The sequence below is a fragment of the Eschscholzia californica genome, unplaced genomic scaffold (assembly GCF_041429995.1).
Source record: "Eschscholzia californica isolate CP2 unplaced genomic scaffold, dmEscCali1.0.p SCAF_5, whole genome shotgun sequence".
Lineage (NCBI taxonomy): Eukaryota > Viridiplantae > Streptophyta > Magnoliopsida > Ranunculales > Papaveraceae > Eschscholzia > Eschscholzia californica.
The window spans coordinates 38,183,862-38,201,960 of record NW_028238472.1 but is presented as its reverse complement, the minus strand read 5'-3'; the positions used below and the strand labels follow the sequence as shown (position 1 = coordinate 38,201,960).

The window sequence follows — 18,099 nt, the reverse complement described above, 5'->3', positions numbered from 1 at the left end:
GTTATTTTATTCTAAGGACACAGTTTTATTGAGAGAAAGATTTCAATTTCCTTCTTTTAACCACTGCAATTTCTTTTGTTTCCTTATTACCAAAAATGACATGGTTCTTTTTTTTAGGCTTTTGGTATAGGAAGAACACTATTTAGTAAAGGCAGTGCGTTAGAAAGGTCAATTTATGTATCTGCTCTTCCTTTACCAAATTAGTTTAAGGAGGGAGTTATAAGGATCATTTAATAAATAGTGCCAAAATAGAAGGACTTCAATAAAAATAAATAATAAATCTAATATTTTATTCACTTGTAGTTTCTCTCACATAAACAACCAAAACCTTAATATCGTCACTACTATCAACATCACCATTAGTATTAAAAAACTTGCAAAGTTTACCATCACTATAGTCTTTGTTTCGAGCTTTTAATGATGCCTCAAGATCTCATGGATGAGGACCCACCGTTTAACGAAGGAGGCAACCTACATCCACTACAAATATCAAGGTTATTTGCCGAAGGCATAAAACCGTCGGCAACTAACAAAAACCGTCGACAGAAGTGACTACCGACGGCTCAGAAAACGTCGGCTATATGAAAGTCGGGGATACTATTGTCGACGACAACCTACCGTCGGGAGTGGTAGTGTCGACGCTCTCCTAAATTCCCACTCCGTCGGCAATATCCGGTTACTTTCCTAGGAATCACATTGTGATGACGACGGTGCATTAGAAATAATTACCGTCGGCAATATTTATCAAAATTACAAAAATAAAAAGTTTTTTAACCCGCTGTTGCCGCAGGTGGTGTTTAAACTGCAGCAATATATTGAACAATAATAACCTTCTGTTTCATCATAACATAGACTTCGAAACAAATTTATAAAACATAAATCTATAGATAAATTGGTCAAATTTTGAACATTTTACAAAGGTAAACTATATATTACTACCAACAACAACATCATTTGTATATAAATCTCCGTTCTTCAAAATTTATTTCTTTGTCAGCAATTTCAATCCCTACAAAAGAAGATATAACACATGTCTTAGTTGTTGGAAGTTTACGCTTGAATTCGATTTAAAGTCATTCCAATCAAAAAATTTAGAAGTTAAACCATACAAATGGGTTGAAGATTCATGAAGAAGAAAAAAAGTATGTTGATGTTGAAACCGTGACAAACAAGTGAATCTCCATATGTGATCGCAGATCTATATTACATGTGATCCAACACCAGCCATCAATGGACAACGCATTAATTTTCATATACCATACTAGCCTAAACTGCAGAGGCTTCATTGGCGAAGGATTACCTTTTAAATCTCTATATCCTAGGGTGTCATATGTCATCAGTACATTTAATGGTGGAATTTAAGGGAGATAACATGCCATTATTATGACTTCCTCGTCATATGACTGAAAATTATATGTAGAAAATCATTGTATAAGATTGTAGTCTACCTGAATTTTGAAGAATATAAAACCTGACGAGAAACGACACACGCTACAGCAAGCAAAATTAATAGCCTAGGAAACTTTGTAGTTACTGATCTTAGACACCTCAGAAGCAAGGCTTGAAACCTGAAAAGAAAAATCATAAATAACTTAGAACCACTTACAAGAAACCCAAAGGAAAAGTGGAACCCGAAAAATCATAGTGACTTCTCAAATTCAATTAGAAATTGAGAATAAGTTTGGAATTTAGAATAAACAATAGGATGAGGATCAAAACCCATTGAAAAAGTTATAATTGTAGATAAAAGGCAACTATGAACGTTGAACAAAATAATTCCAAAGATATAGCTTGACAACAAGCCACGGTGACCACTTAAATCTTCAGAAATTGGCTCATACACCAAGGAAGTATCCATCTCTTATGGCAAAGATTTGAAACAAATAACTGTACAACTTTGCAGACATCACTTTCTGCAAACTAACATCAGAGCTTTTGTCTGTAAATTATGAAGACTAATTGGAAATACACGAGAAGAAATGAACAACGACAAGCTACCAACACAAGAGAAGAAACAACGTAAGATGAATAACTTTTTGTATATTTATGAGAGAAGTGACATAAAATTCAAAAACTCAACTCCATCTCCAACAAGACCCGCTTCTAATTAGACTCTAAAACATGAAGAAATTGAGAAAAAACAACAAAGAACAACCGAAATAAACAAAGGGCACATATCACTAACCTCCAAATAAGATGAAAACATCAAATTCAACCTTCAATTTGCCCTATATCTCTTGGTAATCATGGGAACAAAATGTGTAAAACGATATTGTTATTTTGTAATCAAGCCATCTAACAATAGTATATAGTAGAATAAGTACTCATGAATCCATGATATATTTAATGAAGTTAGTACCATGTCTGAATAATACATGGTTATGCTAAAACATGATACATATTTCAAACACAGACCAAGCTAATAAGTAAATGAAAAACAAACAAAGTTGGGAATATTACCTGTAAGATAAGCTATAGATTTTTGCAATTTCTTGATTTCCCCAAAAAAACACAAACTCAGAAGCTCCCTCTCTAGCTTAACCAAAGAACAAAAACTGCCAATAAGTAATCCAAACAAAAACAATATGAGTAATTTTCTCAAAAACAACTACAGATTTTTGCAATTTTGAATCGACATATGGGTAGGTTATAGCACAATTAGAGTTTTCTCCCTATCAGGCCATCTCATAAATATATCGCGAATTACGGATAAAGGAAAGAGAAAAAAAGGGAGATGGGTATAAAATGTATAAACAACCATTGCCGCGAAAATTTCTTCCCAAAAATTTTGGCGCCCATTTGTCGCCGACGAAGTAATAAACCGTCGTCTCAGGTTCAACTGCCTACGGTTTTTAGCTCCGTCGGCCCACCCGTAGGCGAAGCGAAAGACCAGGTTGTTACCGTGGTGGTATCTGCCGACGGTATTTAGGTAAGGCGTCGGCATTTCTCTATTTCTCCCGACGGAATCCACTAAAAACCGTCGGCTATAACATCTGTTCCGACGGTTTTGGTTTAAGCCGTCGACAAAGGCCGTCGGCAATAAAGCCCATTTTTGTAGTGATCAAGAAAGAAGATTCGTTTGACTAAAACGTAGACATCGATTTAAACGAAACCATCGACTTAAACGAAGTTATCGACTTAATCAAAGACATTTATAATGAAGATAATATGTCTCAGGCAAAGAAATATTATTTTCTTGTCTTCCTCTATGGTTGAACAAACGTTTTAATGGTTTAGGTCTTTTTTTTCGTAAAGAATTTTCGGTTGGATCGACTGAAAAAGACAACAAATTTCGGTAGGGTCGGTGGAAAAAGACAACAAATTTTGGTCGTAACGGCTGAAACAGATGACAAATTTCGGTTGGGTCGATTGAAAAAGATAACAAATTTCGGTCGGTTCCGCCGAAAATAACAATAAATTTCGGCTGAGACGGTTGAAATTAGGCTGTTTTTTCAACCGCTCTGGCCGAATTTTTTTAAAAAAATTCAATTGCTATTCATGAATTTATATTTATGCAAAGCGAAATTTCTTTTTATGTAAATGTCACTTATATATTTTTCGAGTTACATCCTTGTTTGTATTCTTCATTGCAACATTGATACTTTCTTCAAAAGTTACTTTAATTAGTGTTAAAATCCTAAAAATCTATGTAGAAATCAAGCAATAACAAGAATTACAAACTCTCTATGGAGATGAGTATTGTGTTAGTCTAGGGTTTAGGTTTTTATCTCTATATCACTCTTTTTGATAGAATCAAACATATTTATGGCTTTTCTCCTTTTCAGAATGTTTATCTCTCTTCTCTCTCTTTGATTTGATCGAAGGTTTTAGGTCGAACAGGATTCTTTCTTCTCTCTTGAAGGTTTTTAGTCGAACAGGAGGATACTCTCTTGTCTCTCTTTTGGTCCAAAATAATTTGATGGGAGGGACCAAAGTATAAATTTGAGATTTTTTTTTTTTTAAATGTTTATCCCTCCCTATTCTAAAAAAAGTGCTCTCCCTATTTAATGCACTGCCTTTTTTAAGTTATTTTATTTCTAAGAAGGACTATCTTTTAAATTTTAAAAAGGATTTCTAGACAATATTATTTAATTAAGAATGATGTTTGTCCAAGTCAGCTTTTTCCCTTATATTTTATTACATAGATGTCGACTCAATCACTTATTTTCTAAAAGCAAAATATCTTTACCAATAGGATCGGATAAAATGGATATAAATATCCAAAAGATTACAAATATCATTCAATCCGGATGACTGTGATATAATATTCCCAACTAAAACTCCCATATAATCAACATTCTCTAGTACCATAAATGTATATCATTTCATTGTAAATCAAAGAGAATTTTAAGTTGATATCAAATGATAATTACTCCTGATACGTCTTTAAAAACAATCTAGTGATGTTTATCAATCCCTTTCTACATATGTTTATAAATATGAGTTTAACAAAAAACAATCCCAATTAAACCCACACAACTCTCAAGCCTTTTAATTTGATCTTACTATAGTAGAGAATGGCTTTGTTATCAAGAGATGTGGTAAGAAAAGTTCTTACGTTTTCTTTATACTTTGCGCTCACTGATTTTTTATGATTACACATTTTATTTAGATAGGGAGTTTTCTTTCACTTCGAGATAAAGAAAATTCAAAATTAGACACAATCTAGAGTGGTTTTTAAAAGAGTTATTTTACAAATCAGCCAAAAGAAGTGCCTACTAACGTGTTTGCACGTGTTTGCGTTTTGACATTTTATTTGAATTGAGTCAAGTAGTAACTCCGATAATTAAATTTGACATTAATTAATTTGGACTAATTTTGGTTGGGTCTTTTTGGAGTTTTGGCAGAATTTGGTAATTGTTGTTTTGATGGTGCTATTAAGTATAGCTCAAAGTGATGTCTTCAATGTTGTTGATTATGGAGCTATAGGAGATGGAATTGCTGATGACGCCCAAGTAATTCTCTTTTTATTCTGATTTAATGAGTTCCCACTCAAACATCACATTTTGACCACAAACAATCTAATTTATCTCTTTTATGGTTAAGAGGAATGAGTGAAAGTAAGGTTTTTGGTACCAAATTTCCAGTTGGACAATTTAAGACTTCATGGCTAATGTCATGACTAATATGAGACCAAAGGGTAAATCTTTTGATAATATTATGGTAAATTTGACATTGATCCTCAATTACGATCAGCAAATAAACATTCACCTCCATTAATTTCAAAACTCGAGACATCTCTCCAATTACCGACAAAGAAACCATTTTAGTTATGGATTGACCATATCAGAAAGTAAATTATAAAAAATATTATTTTAAAAAGTCACCAAATTTTTTTCTATTTTTAACAAGATAAAATTTAAGTCACATTCATGATTGTGGCGATTCTAATATCTTTTGTTAAAAAAGAAAATAAATTATGTCCTAACATTTTTTTAAACACATTAAACAAATTCCTACTTTAAATAAGTAAAATTTGAAAGAACATTATATTTGTCTTTCAACAAAATGATCATAACATATTTGAATTTGGAGACTTGAATTTCACCCTTCACATTTCTTTTATGAAAATAAATCCTAATCATGAAATGTTTAATTTCTAAAACCCTACTTGTGCATGGGTCTAATTTGTGCAGGCATTTCTAAGAGCATGGACAGATATGTGTAGGTCAACTACACCTTCCCCAATTCTATTGTTAGAACCTGGGAGGACTTTTCTTTTGAGTCCTATCACCTTCAATGGGCCTTGCTCATCTCCTGATCCTCGTGTTCAGGTACATAAAAGTACATTTCATTACACAAAAACATTATCTATTTTAAATGAAATCTTGCACAAAAATCCTACAAGAATATATCTTTACATTTTAATTCGTGTAACTTATTTTGGTTGCAGATATTAGGGAATATTGTTGCACCTAGCACAATGTCAGCATGGTCGGGCTCACAATTATACACATGGCTGGTTTTCAATCGAATTGATGGACTCATCATTGAAGGAAATGGACAAATCGACGGCCAAGGTCCAATTTGGTGGAACAATACATGTCCTATTGTGAGTTTATTAGCTATGAGCTAAACATACAGGTTTAATTCATCCGTAGTTTTACTGCCCCTTGTTGGTGCCCCTATACCTCGTATTCCCTCTTAAAATTGACCTTGCCGGGTAGTAAAACTTTGGGCCGCTGATAAAAATTTCTTTAGTTCATGCTGCAATAAATAATTTGAAAATAGAGCACTCTGTTGCTGATTATTTTCGACAAAGTTTTCTACGGTTTCTCCTGATTCTTTTTGGAAATTAACTGCGAAAGTCATTACAAAGGCCTTGATACATCAAAAATGTGATAAACACGATAACTGCCGCATTAAACCTTGAAAGAAGGGGGCCTACATCCCAAATAAACTACTGGCCTAAATCCCATCAAACTACAGTATTTATACCTTTATAACTCGATCTCAATAAACAATAGATTTTACATCAGCTTGGAATCCAACCTGCGACCTCTAGGATTTAGGAATACATGTCTTACCAACTGAGCTGTCAGTTGTTTGATCAATCAATTACAAATTAAACCCATGAAATTTGAATTTGATGGTCATTAGAGTTTGAATTTAGCCTTCAATGACACTTGTGAAATACAATAAGCTTTGTGAATCAATTTCTTTTTTAATTTAAAGATGAGGGGTAGTGTTTTTGATTAATGCATTCTAATTATGTTAATATCATCAAATCTCTGTCTATACTTAAATAAAAATCTAACTTACAAACTTGAATATAAAAGTGACAGAAATGAAGGGAATTTAACTTTACCCTTTGCCACTAATATCTAATTAGGGATACACTTTCTTTTACGTAGAATTCAGGATGACTTCTCTTTGTATCGAACTCTAGTTAAATATTTCTAAAAATTACTTTAGTTAGTCAAATGATTTTTTCTTTCTCCCCCAATTCTTCGTGTTCCTTACCGAAATCCTGGCACCCGAGTCTACAAACTCACCAACACTGGACTTTACAAATTCGCCAACACCTAAATCATCATCACCTTTTTTTCTCATTTCCATCCTCTTCCATTATTTTCCTCTCTCTATGTTCCTTCCTCTAACCTTCCATCAATCAAACCCTAAAGATTTTTCTAATAAAAATAATTGCAAATATGTGTAGGGGTCTCCTTTCTCGGGTTAGAGTCGAGATTAAGAAACCTCTCTATTTTTTATGTACTAAAACAGAGTCTCGGTTTATTCTAAAAGTAGAATACCTACTTTCTCTTATTTCTAGAGTAATAAACGATAGTGGGTAATGACTTATCAGTAGTCCTTTCGGTTCAACCGAGTTAGATGAAAAAGAAATTAGAAAACATCGGAGGATAAGAAGATGAATATTGTAGTCAAGGCGAGAATAAATAATTTTTCTTAAGACATTTTACACCCCTGTAACAGTACCAACAGTTTGGGTGTATACCTCCGAGATACAACGACTACCATTTCAGAATTTTGATAGTACTTCACAGTTTGGGTGTAACAGTACCAACGAGCTTCTTGATTGATGTGACTTGATCTTCTAGACACTTGAATGCTTATGAATTCGCTCGGATGATTCTTTCTTCGAATTCTAGACACACTTGAATATTTTTGAAATCAAAATTTTATTCCAGACACACTTGGAATAGTGAATTCAATTAGGGAAGAGAAGAGAAGATAAGAGAGAAAAGAAGGGAATGAATTGAATGAAAAATAAAGTGAATTTGAGTTGTTTATATAGGAATCGAATAGGCACATGTGCCTTCAGTAAGATGACTAAATTCGAAATTTCAGTCTAGAAAATGGTCGACTGGTTTCTGGACTGTTGTATTTCCCTCAAAAACTCGGGTGGAACACCTACCTTTAGATTAGGACCGAATGGCACCAAACAAATGAGAATTTCGACCGTTTATCAAGATTCAGGTCAATCCCTCTACATGCCCGAAACGGGTGGGAGCGGGGCGTTGGATCCTTGCGTATCCCACAATTCTCGTTGCGTCCCACTAAGATCCCAAAGGATCTGGCGCTCAGTCGTTGGATCTTTAGTGAATCTGCCTTTAGTGAATCTGCGGGTTAATCGCGAGTCGTTCAGATCTTGACATGCTCACTTCGCCCAAATAGCCTCCAAATTGATTTGTCTCTTTTGTCGTTTAGTCCCTAGCTTAACCGAACTTCATTTGAACTTTAAACTTGAATTTCTCATTTACCTAGAATTGGATTCGAGTGATTCAGGTTCAACACTTTCACCCTCTTTTCTCTATTATTGGTTGCATCAGCTTCTTGCATAAATTTATCAAACTAAAAACTTTACGTCCATAAACTTAAACTCTACTGGCCAGTCATGGATAAATCATCCTCATAGATAAACTCTTGGATAGTAATCAAAGATTTGTAATTCTACTCAGCAATATATTTATTGGTAATTTAGTTTTCTAACTAAGTTTCTTTAATTTTTCAGCAAAGGTGCACAAGACCAACGGTGAGTTTTTATTATCGTTTTCTTGTTTTTATTTATTTATAGAAAAGTAAGAGATGCAGACACTATATCTAACATACCCAAAAACACCATGGGTTCAGACTTCAACTTGGACGATGTTTGGACCAGATAGTGTTCAAACCTTGTAAGAAATTTGAACTTGTCTGAATCGACAAAGAAAATAAATGTCTGTCATTTATGATAAAGCTTAGTGCCTGAATTTCCGTCGATAATGCTAAATGCAGAAAAGATCTTGACTTAATTTATGACTTATTGACTCACCCGACTAAAAGCACAGTTTAGATCGCAGTCGAACTTCGAATTTTTTTTACTTTTGTGTGTAGTAAAGGTGAGTCATCAGGTAAAAAATTAAGTAGTCGATTTTTTATTTTTTTGACAAATGCTAAACAAAGCTTCATAAAGCTATTTGCTAGACACACCCATTTATTTTTTATTAAATTGTTAAACAAAACCGAAGATCGATTTATAGGTTTTATCTAGCAAATAATTTTTTGAATCTTAGATTGCTAAATACAACTATGTTTTAACTTCCCAAATTATTTACTAGAAACAATTTTTTCTTTTATTAATTATTAAACAAAAATAAAATTGGTTGTATTAGTGTTATCTAATATTTAAAAAAAAAAAAATACTTAAACGTGTTATAGGTTTTAAAAAATATACATTATTTTTATGTAGTATGATTTTATGTAGTATGATTTTACGAAATATACATTATTAAGGTTTAAACTAAGCTTAAAAATATACATAGTGATTTTATGTAGTATGATTTTATGAATATCCCATGAGATTTTTTTTTTTTTGTTGAAAATATATCTGTTGGATTTTTTTTGTTGAACAATATCTGGTGGACTTGATAAACCAAAATTCTAATCTATAAATACCCGTTGGACTTGATAAATCAAAATTCTAATCCATAAACACGGTTTGATTTAATGAAATATACGCTATTGAGGTTTAAACTAAGCTTGACTAAGTCATAGTAGTAAAGGTTATTTGCGGGCATCATAACTATATAATACCAGAGTCATTGATAGGGCATTCTTACCCAGACCGACTGAAAGATAATGAGAAAGAATTGGTAAATCGAATAAATTTGGTTAACTTTTTAGTTGTTCGAACAAATTTTACTGTTAATATTTGGTTAACTTTTTAGTTTAATGTTCGAATAGATTTTATTTATGAATAATTAATTATGGTAATAGAAATTTGAATTTTGAGAAAAAATTCGCATTCAATTATATTTGATTTTTTTTTTTCTTTTAGTGTTGGGTTTAGCAACTTAAAACAAAATTCAATTAATTCTATTTAGTTATTTTGTGTAATAATCTTTTTAAAGTTGTGTATAGATGGAGGAGAGATTCGGTTATACTTGATTTTTGGTGTTGGTTAGCAATTTAAGACACAATTTTTGTTAGTTTTATTTAGTTATTTTTATCTAATAGTTGTCCTTAGCAAAACTGAAGTTGCATATAGTAGCATCCATTTTTTTGTGTAGCACTCTCCTAACATAGTTGCATGAAACCCATGTACAACAGGCTCTAACATTGGGTCATTGCAACCGTCTTCGACTGATAGGAATAAGACATTTGAATAGCGCCAGAAACCACATCTCAATTGTTGGATGCAATGATGTTCTTATATCCAACATTAACATAAGTGCCCCTGAAGATAGTCTCAACACTGATGGGATTGACATTTCTTCTTCCTCCCATATTGAAATCAGAGACTCATCCATTGGAACTGGTAACTATTTTTTATCCCTTTTAGCCCTTCCTTGTGTCTTTTATTTCCTTTTGCTTTCTCCTTTGGCCAAAAGGCCCAAAAGATCAAAATCCCTTCTAACCAAGTTAGAGAGAAAGTATGATTTCTTGCTCATTTGAATTTATTCCAAAATTCATGCCTTGCTTTATGTACAACACACACCTTATAAAGATTTCAAAACCAAAAAACGGTTAATTTGTGTAACTTGGAATACTCTAATGTAGTGTTTTAGCACTACATACATCATGGTGGTGGTGGACTATTGTAATAGGTGGTGGTGGTGGTGGAGGACTATTGTAAATTTGTAATAGGTGGTGGCAAGACAAGAAAATGGAAAATAGAGCAGAAAAATTTAAACAAAAATGATTAAGTTACCTCCCACCTTACTCTCTTGTACACCATTATGCCTATGTGGTAGATAAAACTAGGGGTGTTTTTAGTAGGGGTGTGCAAAAATAGACCGAACCAATCAAACCAAACTGATCCAAACCGGTCGAGTCGGTTTTCTAACCAAACCAAACAACGAGTGGTTTGGTGTGGTTGTAGATTTTCAAAAACCAACTGGTTTGGTTCGGTAAATGGATGTAATTCTTAGGAACCATTAAAACCAAACCGAACCAGTTAAGTTCAATTAATATTTATAATTGTATATTTACATATTTTTTCTAAAATATATATATATATATATATATATATATATATATATATATATATATATCATATCTCCATAGTCATACAAATACAACAACACCACTACAATATAATATTACTAGCTAGTATTATATTAAAACAATTCATGTATCGATAATATTACTAGCTACTACATAATATTTCGGTCGGTGACCTGCACATGTCTTTAATGTTTCAAACGTTTTTCGACGTATTATGTTATTTTGATTGTTTCTCCAGATTTTTAAAGAGTGTTTTCTTGATTTTATACGTCAGTGTATGAAGAAAGTAACTCGATTCGCCAATTTTCATGGAGAACAAATTGTTTTATGGATGGTTTGGTATCCAGTAGTATCCAAACCGCTTATGATGGTTTGATTAGTAACCGAACCAAACCATGAACGGTTTGGTAATGGTTTGAAAAATCGCTAACCAAACCATGAGCGGTTTGGTAACGGATGATACCAAATTACCGGATACCGAACCAACGAATACCCCTAGTTTTTAGAAGTTCACACACTTGCAAAGACTGAAAATGAAAAAATTCCCCCTTGTCTTATTCTTATACGGTAGACAAGGGAGTGAGGTGGGAGGTAACAAGATGATAGTAATCAAATCACAAACAACAATCTTTCAGAAGTACGAGAAGAAAATAAAATTCTAAAAAGCACCACTGATTGATAAACCTCTAACCTCTTTCTCCATCTAAGTTTTTTGTTAATGCAAAACAAAAATCCTTGGTGCATCAACACTTAAAACTACATCCTTCCAAAGTTCCAATACAATTCACCAAATTTACTTACCAAACAATAGTTTTGTTGTTGGATCAGCACCAAATAGATTACATTCATGGTTCAAACCCCCAAGAATAGTACATTTACTTTTTCCATTTCAGAGTATTGCAATGTTCCAAAGATTTTAACTTTTAACTAATAAAAGAGGGGAAACTTCATTTAACATGTTGTAACATATTAAAAAACTCCATTTAAACTTACATAGTGAGATACCTCCTCAAAATGTTAGGTGCTGTTTGTTTTTTTATTTGTGTCTGAATCTGAAATTGCTGAATTTGAAATTGCTGAATTGAATTGGCTGAATCTGAATTTACTTAATGATTTTATAAGTTAGCATGTTTGTTTTTCAATCTGAATTATTAAGTCTGAAAATTAATCTTTTACATATATACCCTTGTTTGGCACTTTAAACAAACAAAGCCTAACCTCTAATTTCTCACTCGTTTGGTTGCAATAAAAAGAAAAAAAACAAAACCTAACCTAAACCCTAATTTCTCTCTACCGTCCCTATCTCTCTCAGCCTCCCTCTCATTGCATTAAAATGGAAACCAAAACCTAAACTAAAGTAAACCCTAATCTCTCTACCGTCTCTCTCAGCCTCCCTTTTTCAGCCTTCCTCTCTCTAACAAATGGAACTCGGACGATGGAGATCCAACAATGGAAATCCCTCTCTCTCTAACCGATCTTTAGTCTCTCTCTCTCTCTCTCTCCAGATGGGTGAGTTAAACCTTCTCTATCTCTCCCTCACCGATCTTTAGTGTCTGATAGGTTTTTGGTTGTGGTGACTATCGGATTCTGTTAGTGGTGGTGGTTTCTTCCTGTGGTGTTGGTGTTTGCTCCTTTGGTAGTGGTGGTGGTTTATTCTGGTGGTTGTATGAGCTGTGGCTTGTTCCTGTGGTGGTCGTGGTTTTTTCTGGTGGTCGTTTGGGTGGTGGTGGTGGTGGTGTTGGTGGTGTTGGTGGTCCCGGTGTCGATTTGTTAATTTTTCGGTGGTGGTGGTGGTGGTGGTGGTATATTCCGGTGGTGGTGGTTTTTCCGGTGGTGGTGGTAAAATGTTTGACCATATGAGAATATTTGTAATTTGTAGGGCTTTTAGTGTCATTTGACTCATTTCAGATTTGGGCTTTTGTATTCAGTCTTATTTTGAAGTCTGAAAAAAGTGGCCTACTTTTCAGCCTATTCAGATGTGGACTCCATTCAGCCAACATTTCAGATTTTCTTAAATAACAAAAACAAACATCTGAAATATTTTAAAAAACAAACAGCACCTTACACAAGTACACTCACATAAGTTTACATATTCAGCCACTTCATCCATAGCTACAAATGCACATTAATGAGCATTTGTTGTTCTTCCAAGTTGCCAAGGCCTAGATTCCAGAATCCCTTTTGAAGAAATAGAAAATTATGAACAATGAGACATAAATGTTAGATGCCATAAACAATAAAGGATAAATTTAGAAACAAAAAGGAACAAAAGTTGGTATCAAATCAGCAGAACATGTCTCCGTATAAACGCGCTAAAATCTAAACAATTTACTTACAAACAAGTACATATCAACGGATAAATTTTCAAAAATTATGACGTCAGTAAAACAGTCATCAATAGAGTAGATAAGACGGCTTGATTATAGTTTTCCTTAATCTTATAAGTTCTTTTCATCCTCTCCATAATTATTGTAGGTGACGACTGCATTGCTATTAATGGCGGAACGTCCTTTGTTAACATCACTAACCTCAATTGCGGACCAGGACATGGCATAAGGTTTGTATAAAAATATTTGCAATTTTAGAACTAGGGAAGAAATTAGTAGTAATATGTTAGTCCTATAGCTAGTAGCACTATGCCCCTACAAATAATACCTTTGGGAGAGCTTTTTAGTTTGGTTTCGGTCTACCTATAGCTAGTAGCACTATGCCACATGAATGAATATTCGAGATTAGAACGGAAATTTGCTTCATTGGGTTAGATAGCTTCCGACTTAGAATGCTCCGTAATTAATATCCATCGGCTTCGATTAAAGCATTCTTTTCTAATCATCTTGTTTCACTTTTTTTTTATTTATTCTAATTTTTCGAATTGAGAAGTGTATTATCTTAAAGCCATAAATCAGAAACAAAGAGGAATTGTCATCGATAATTAGGTTCATCTACGAATCATCTATTCCGGACAACAGACTCTATTAGTTTGATATACAAAAGACATTGAATTATTCTTTTCCTCGGTTTTTCTCCGTTAATTTGGAACAAAAATATTTCTTGTTGATATACAAATAAAATCAAAATAAGAACCAGTTTCATCAGTGACTCGAGTCAACTGGTTGAATCGATACACCGAAACCCACATCAACATTTTGGTTTTTACTAATTATCATAAGTCATTTCATTCATTAATCTTCATGGTTATGTCATTATCTCAGTTTGAATATGATTCTTGATCTTGTAGTGTGGGGAGCTTAGGTAAAAATGGTGCTCATGATACAGCAGAAGAAATACATGTACAAAATTGCAATTTCACAAGAACTATGTGTGGAGTGAGGGTCAAAACTTGGCAGGTAATGCTAGGTCTCTATTCTCTAAATAAATATTTTATATTGTTTATTATTCGAAAACATGGCAAAATAAACTTAGAGATATCTTTTTTTTTTTTTCTTTCCTAAGGGTGGCAAGGGATACGCAAGGAACATTTCATTTCGCCAAATACAGTTTGTTGACGTTAAATATCCAATTCTTATTGACCAGTTCTATTGTCCCTCTCGTCGTGGTTGCAAGAATTATGTAAGATATCTCAACTTACTTACAATTTTCCAAATTTTAATTCTTTAATTTGAAGTTTCTTTCTATATATCTATTTTCTTAAGAATTATTTTCTAATGGCTACCTAAACTAAGGTCAGATCTGATGTGACCCTCAAATATAGGAAAAATACGGAAATGACACCTTTTGTGCTTCCATAAGTCAAATTTAAACTTACCAAATTACTTTTTTTTGTTTTTCTCTCTTTCATGTTTATCTCTTCTCACTTTCATCTTCTCACTTTCATCTTGGTCATTAACTTCATCTTCTATATACATGTATATATAACTCAAAACTTTTTTCCCATTTTTCTCAAATCCCCTCTGGATCACCTTCTTCATCTCCATTTCATTAAGAGAAATGAGTGTTTTTGAAAGAAAAATATGTCGATGGAGATGGAAATGGTTTGATGAAAAATCGAAGGTGAAGAGAGGGAAACATTAAAGGGATATACAAAAGGAAAAGAAAAATACAAAGGGTGATTTGGGAAAGCTCAAACTTTATGTACGAGTCAATGCACGAACAGGAAAAAAAAGGGCATCTATATATTTTCGGTTTTTTCTAATCAAGGGGCCACGTGGGAAGTTTATTCCACATTAGGGGCCGATAAGAAAATAACCATTCTTGGTTTTCCCCAAATTAATTAGTAGTAAACAATTGTATCCCATCATAATTTAATATTTTTTTTTAAAAAAATGTCTTATTATATTATAAAATATTTTTTATTTTTTACAACTACTAATCATGATTATTATTTGATGTAAAACTTGCAAAGACATCTGCTGTGGAAATTAGTGACGTTACATTCGAGGAAATTCAAGGAACATCATTGCGTCCAGAAGCAATTAGCTTGTTGTGTAGTCAGAGTTTGGGTTGCAATAACATCATAATGAACCACATTGATATCAGATCCAGTACAGAGACTCACTCTGAATGTTTAAATGCTCATGGTAGAGCTATTTCTACTTCTCCTTCTGTTCCTTGTTTATCCCAATCAAAAGATTACTACTCAAAATATTAATGAAGTGTCTTTCTTTGTGATCCCAACTTTGATATGTCATGTAAACACAAACTTGAATGTAGTTCCAATCATTTTGAGAATTAGTTAGTAAAAAATAATTATATTCAATTCACATATTCATATGTTTGTCTCATTCTTTTTTTTTTTTTTTGTACGACGGAGTCGTTACGTCATTTTATGACATACATACATCATGAACTAGCTAAGTTCAATAACTATCGTCTCAAATAGATCTTAGACCCTCATGGCCAATATAACCCTTAAAAGCATCTCCAATGGGACTCTCAAACTCTAAAACAAAAAGTGCCACTTAGGATTTATAAAGATTTTGTTTAAAAATCTTTTCCAATGGGACACTCAACTAGACACTCTATGACGATGCGGAACATTTATTAATAGAGGCACTCTTAAATTAAAGTGTCTCCTTGAGACTCTCTAAGTGTCACTTTCAAATCCTAACCAATAGAAACTCTTGCTTTTGAACTACTTTTTATCTATTGAATTGAAGAGTGACATGTGTATTAAGTAAATGTATTCTAGAGATCTCTATTGGAGACAAAAAAAAGTTTAGAGTGTCTCTACATTGACACTTAGAGCATCTCAAATGCAAGACTCAAACTCTAAATCTTAGAGTGCCAGATAAGATTTTTTTTGAGTTTCTCTTCAAAATCCATCTCCAATGCAACACTTAACTTGGATCTCTAAAATGAGGTGGCGGTAGTTATTTTGGACATCCTTAAGAGGACACTCTAAATTTAGAGTGTCCTCTTGAGGATCTCTAAGTGTCGCATAAGCAAATCAACTAATTTTACACCAAAATATAGGTTTTTAGAATTTCTCTCGAGTGTTGCATTTGAGAAGGCTTTGTAGTAGAGTATCTCTAAATAACTAAATAGGAAAGAGACCAATTAGAGATCCATTTTTCACACTTGACACATATAATTTTTAGAGTTTTTCTTGAGTATTGCATTGGAAATGCTCTTAGGAAAGAAATCTTCATTGACCCTTTACAACTAGATTTTCAAAGTGTTTGTTAGAGTGTTCCATCGGAGATGCTCTAAGGTCATCATACGGGACGTTAGAGCTCATTTATTCCTACTTCTATCTTATTTTATACCAAGTTAAGTTAAATAAATCATAGACTTCCACTTCTATGGGAATCGAACTTAAGATTTGTAGTATTTCGAGTAGGGGCCAACCACTAAGCCAAATGATGGTGGATTATTTGTTTCATTTGGAACTTGTATAATTTTTATTTGACTTTTTCTTTTTAATGTTTGTTATTATTGGCATCTAATTTTAAGTTCGAAACTATCAGTACCTTCTAACTACAACAATGACTTAAGGGTCCGTTTGATACGTGTGAAAAACATTTATTTTCTTATGGGAAAGAAAACCATTTGTTATCTGATGGGAAAGAAAACCATTTGTTTTCTGATGGGAAAGAAACCCATTTGTTTTCTGATGGGAAAGAAAAATAAGGATTGAATTTTAACTGTTTGGTTGAGTCATAGGATAGTCAGGGTGTGCCTTAAAAAAATAATACAATTTGGACAATCTTATGGGAATTTCTAACTCACCACAAATTATTCAGAACTATGTCTCTCTCTCCAATCTCACGTTCTCTCCCATCCCAACCGAGTGGAAGATGAAATGAAACTAGACTATAATTTCATCTTCTCCCATCCCATTCGACTCATGAAATCAGAAATTGAAAGAGGGGGACCAAGAAATTGTTCGGTTGTAAGATCATTCAAAAGCCCTAATTGCATTTCATCTTCCCCTTCTCAGTCGGTCGAAAGATAATTCAGAAATTGAAAGAGGGAGACCAAGAAATTGTTCGGTTTTCTTCTTCATCTTCTCCTTCTCACCCGGTTGTAAGATCATTCAAAACCCTAATTTCATTTCATTCATCAATTAAAAAAAGTTTCAATTTTGATTTTGTTTCTAAAAGAAAGCCTTTAGTTCCTACTGAAAACCATTAATGCTTGTTTCTTTTCTTGTTTGATTTGATTATCTAATGATAGTTTTAATGGTTTTGGATCTTTTTTCTGATGATGAGAGAGAAACTCTTGAGGTCAGAGATTGATCGAACTCACCCTTAGTTGCGCTAGTTCAGACTAGAGATACCATAAGAGATACCAGAGATTTTGGGAGTAGCTGAGGGTTGTAGATTGAGAGAGCAGTTGAGGGTTAGAGAGAGATTACACGGGAGGAGAGAGAGAGTGTGTTTTGCCAAGAGTGGGAAATCTGTTTTTACATGTTTTTAGTGTGAAAATTTGGGGACCCTTTTTCCAACCTATTTTTACCATGAGAATTCAACTTTCCCACGTTTTTGGCTTTACCAAACAACGGAAAATTGATTTTCCTATGAAAATCGGTTTTCCCAGCTTATTTTCCCATGTATCAAACGAACCCTAAAGTGAAAATGACATTAGCTCTGATAAAATATGTTTTTATTTCTTATGTTCTTAAATTCTATTTCGTTTTTCTACTTCTTTTTACAATAAATTATTATTATTATTTTTTTTTTTTGGAACGTT

General features: G+C 33.2%; 1 protein-coding gene and 1 long non-coding RNA gene across 4 annotated transcripts; one reads left to right on the top strand and one right to left on the bottom strand.

Moving 5' to 3' along the window:
- Positions 1-784: 784 nt before the first annotated feature.
- LOC147539036 (uncharacterized) lies at positions 785-2,512 on the bottom strand. 3 transcript variants are annotated; one of them, XR_015226032.1, is made up of 4 exons: positions 2,461-2,502; positions 2,186-2,234; positions 1,449-1,568; positions 785-1,009 (listed from the first exon to the last, which is right to left on the bottom strand). It is a non-coding gene; the product is annotated as an uncharacterized LOC147539036 (long non-coding RNA). The 3 variants fall into 3 exon arrangements; XR_015226033.1 differs by lacking the exon at positions 2,186-2,234 and having other exon boundaries at positions 787-1,009; positions 2,461-2,512; XR_015226031.1 differs by lacking the exon at positions 2,461-2,502 and having other exon boundaries at positions 787-1,009; positions 2,186-2,414.
- A 2,005-nt stretch (positions 2,513-4,517) lies between these two features.
- On the top strand, positions 4,518-15,556 carry LOC147539035 (putative polygalacturonase At3g15720). The gene is made up of 9 exons (XM_086643058.1): positions 4,518-4,541; positions 4,848-4,955; positions 5,637-5,774; positions 5,894-6,052; positions 10,027-10,258; positions 13,423-13,504; positions 14,186-14,294; positions 14,401-14,517; positions 15,311-15,556. Exons 1-9 carry the CDS (start codon positions 4,518-4,520, stop codon positions 15,554-15,556), a joined length of 1,215 nt encoding a protein of 404 aa, XP_086499184.1.
- Positions 15,557-18,099: the final 2,543 nt, after the last annotated feature.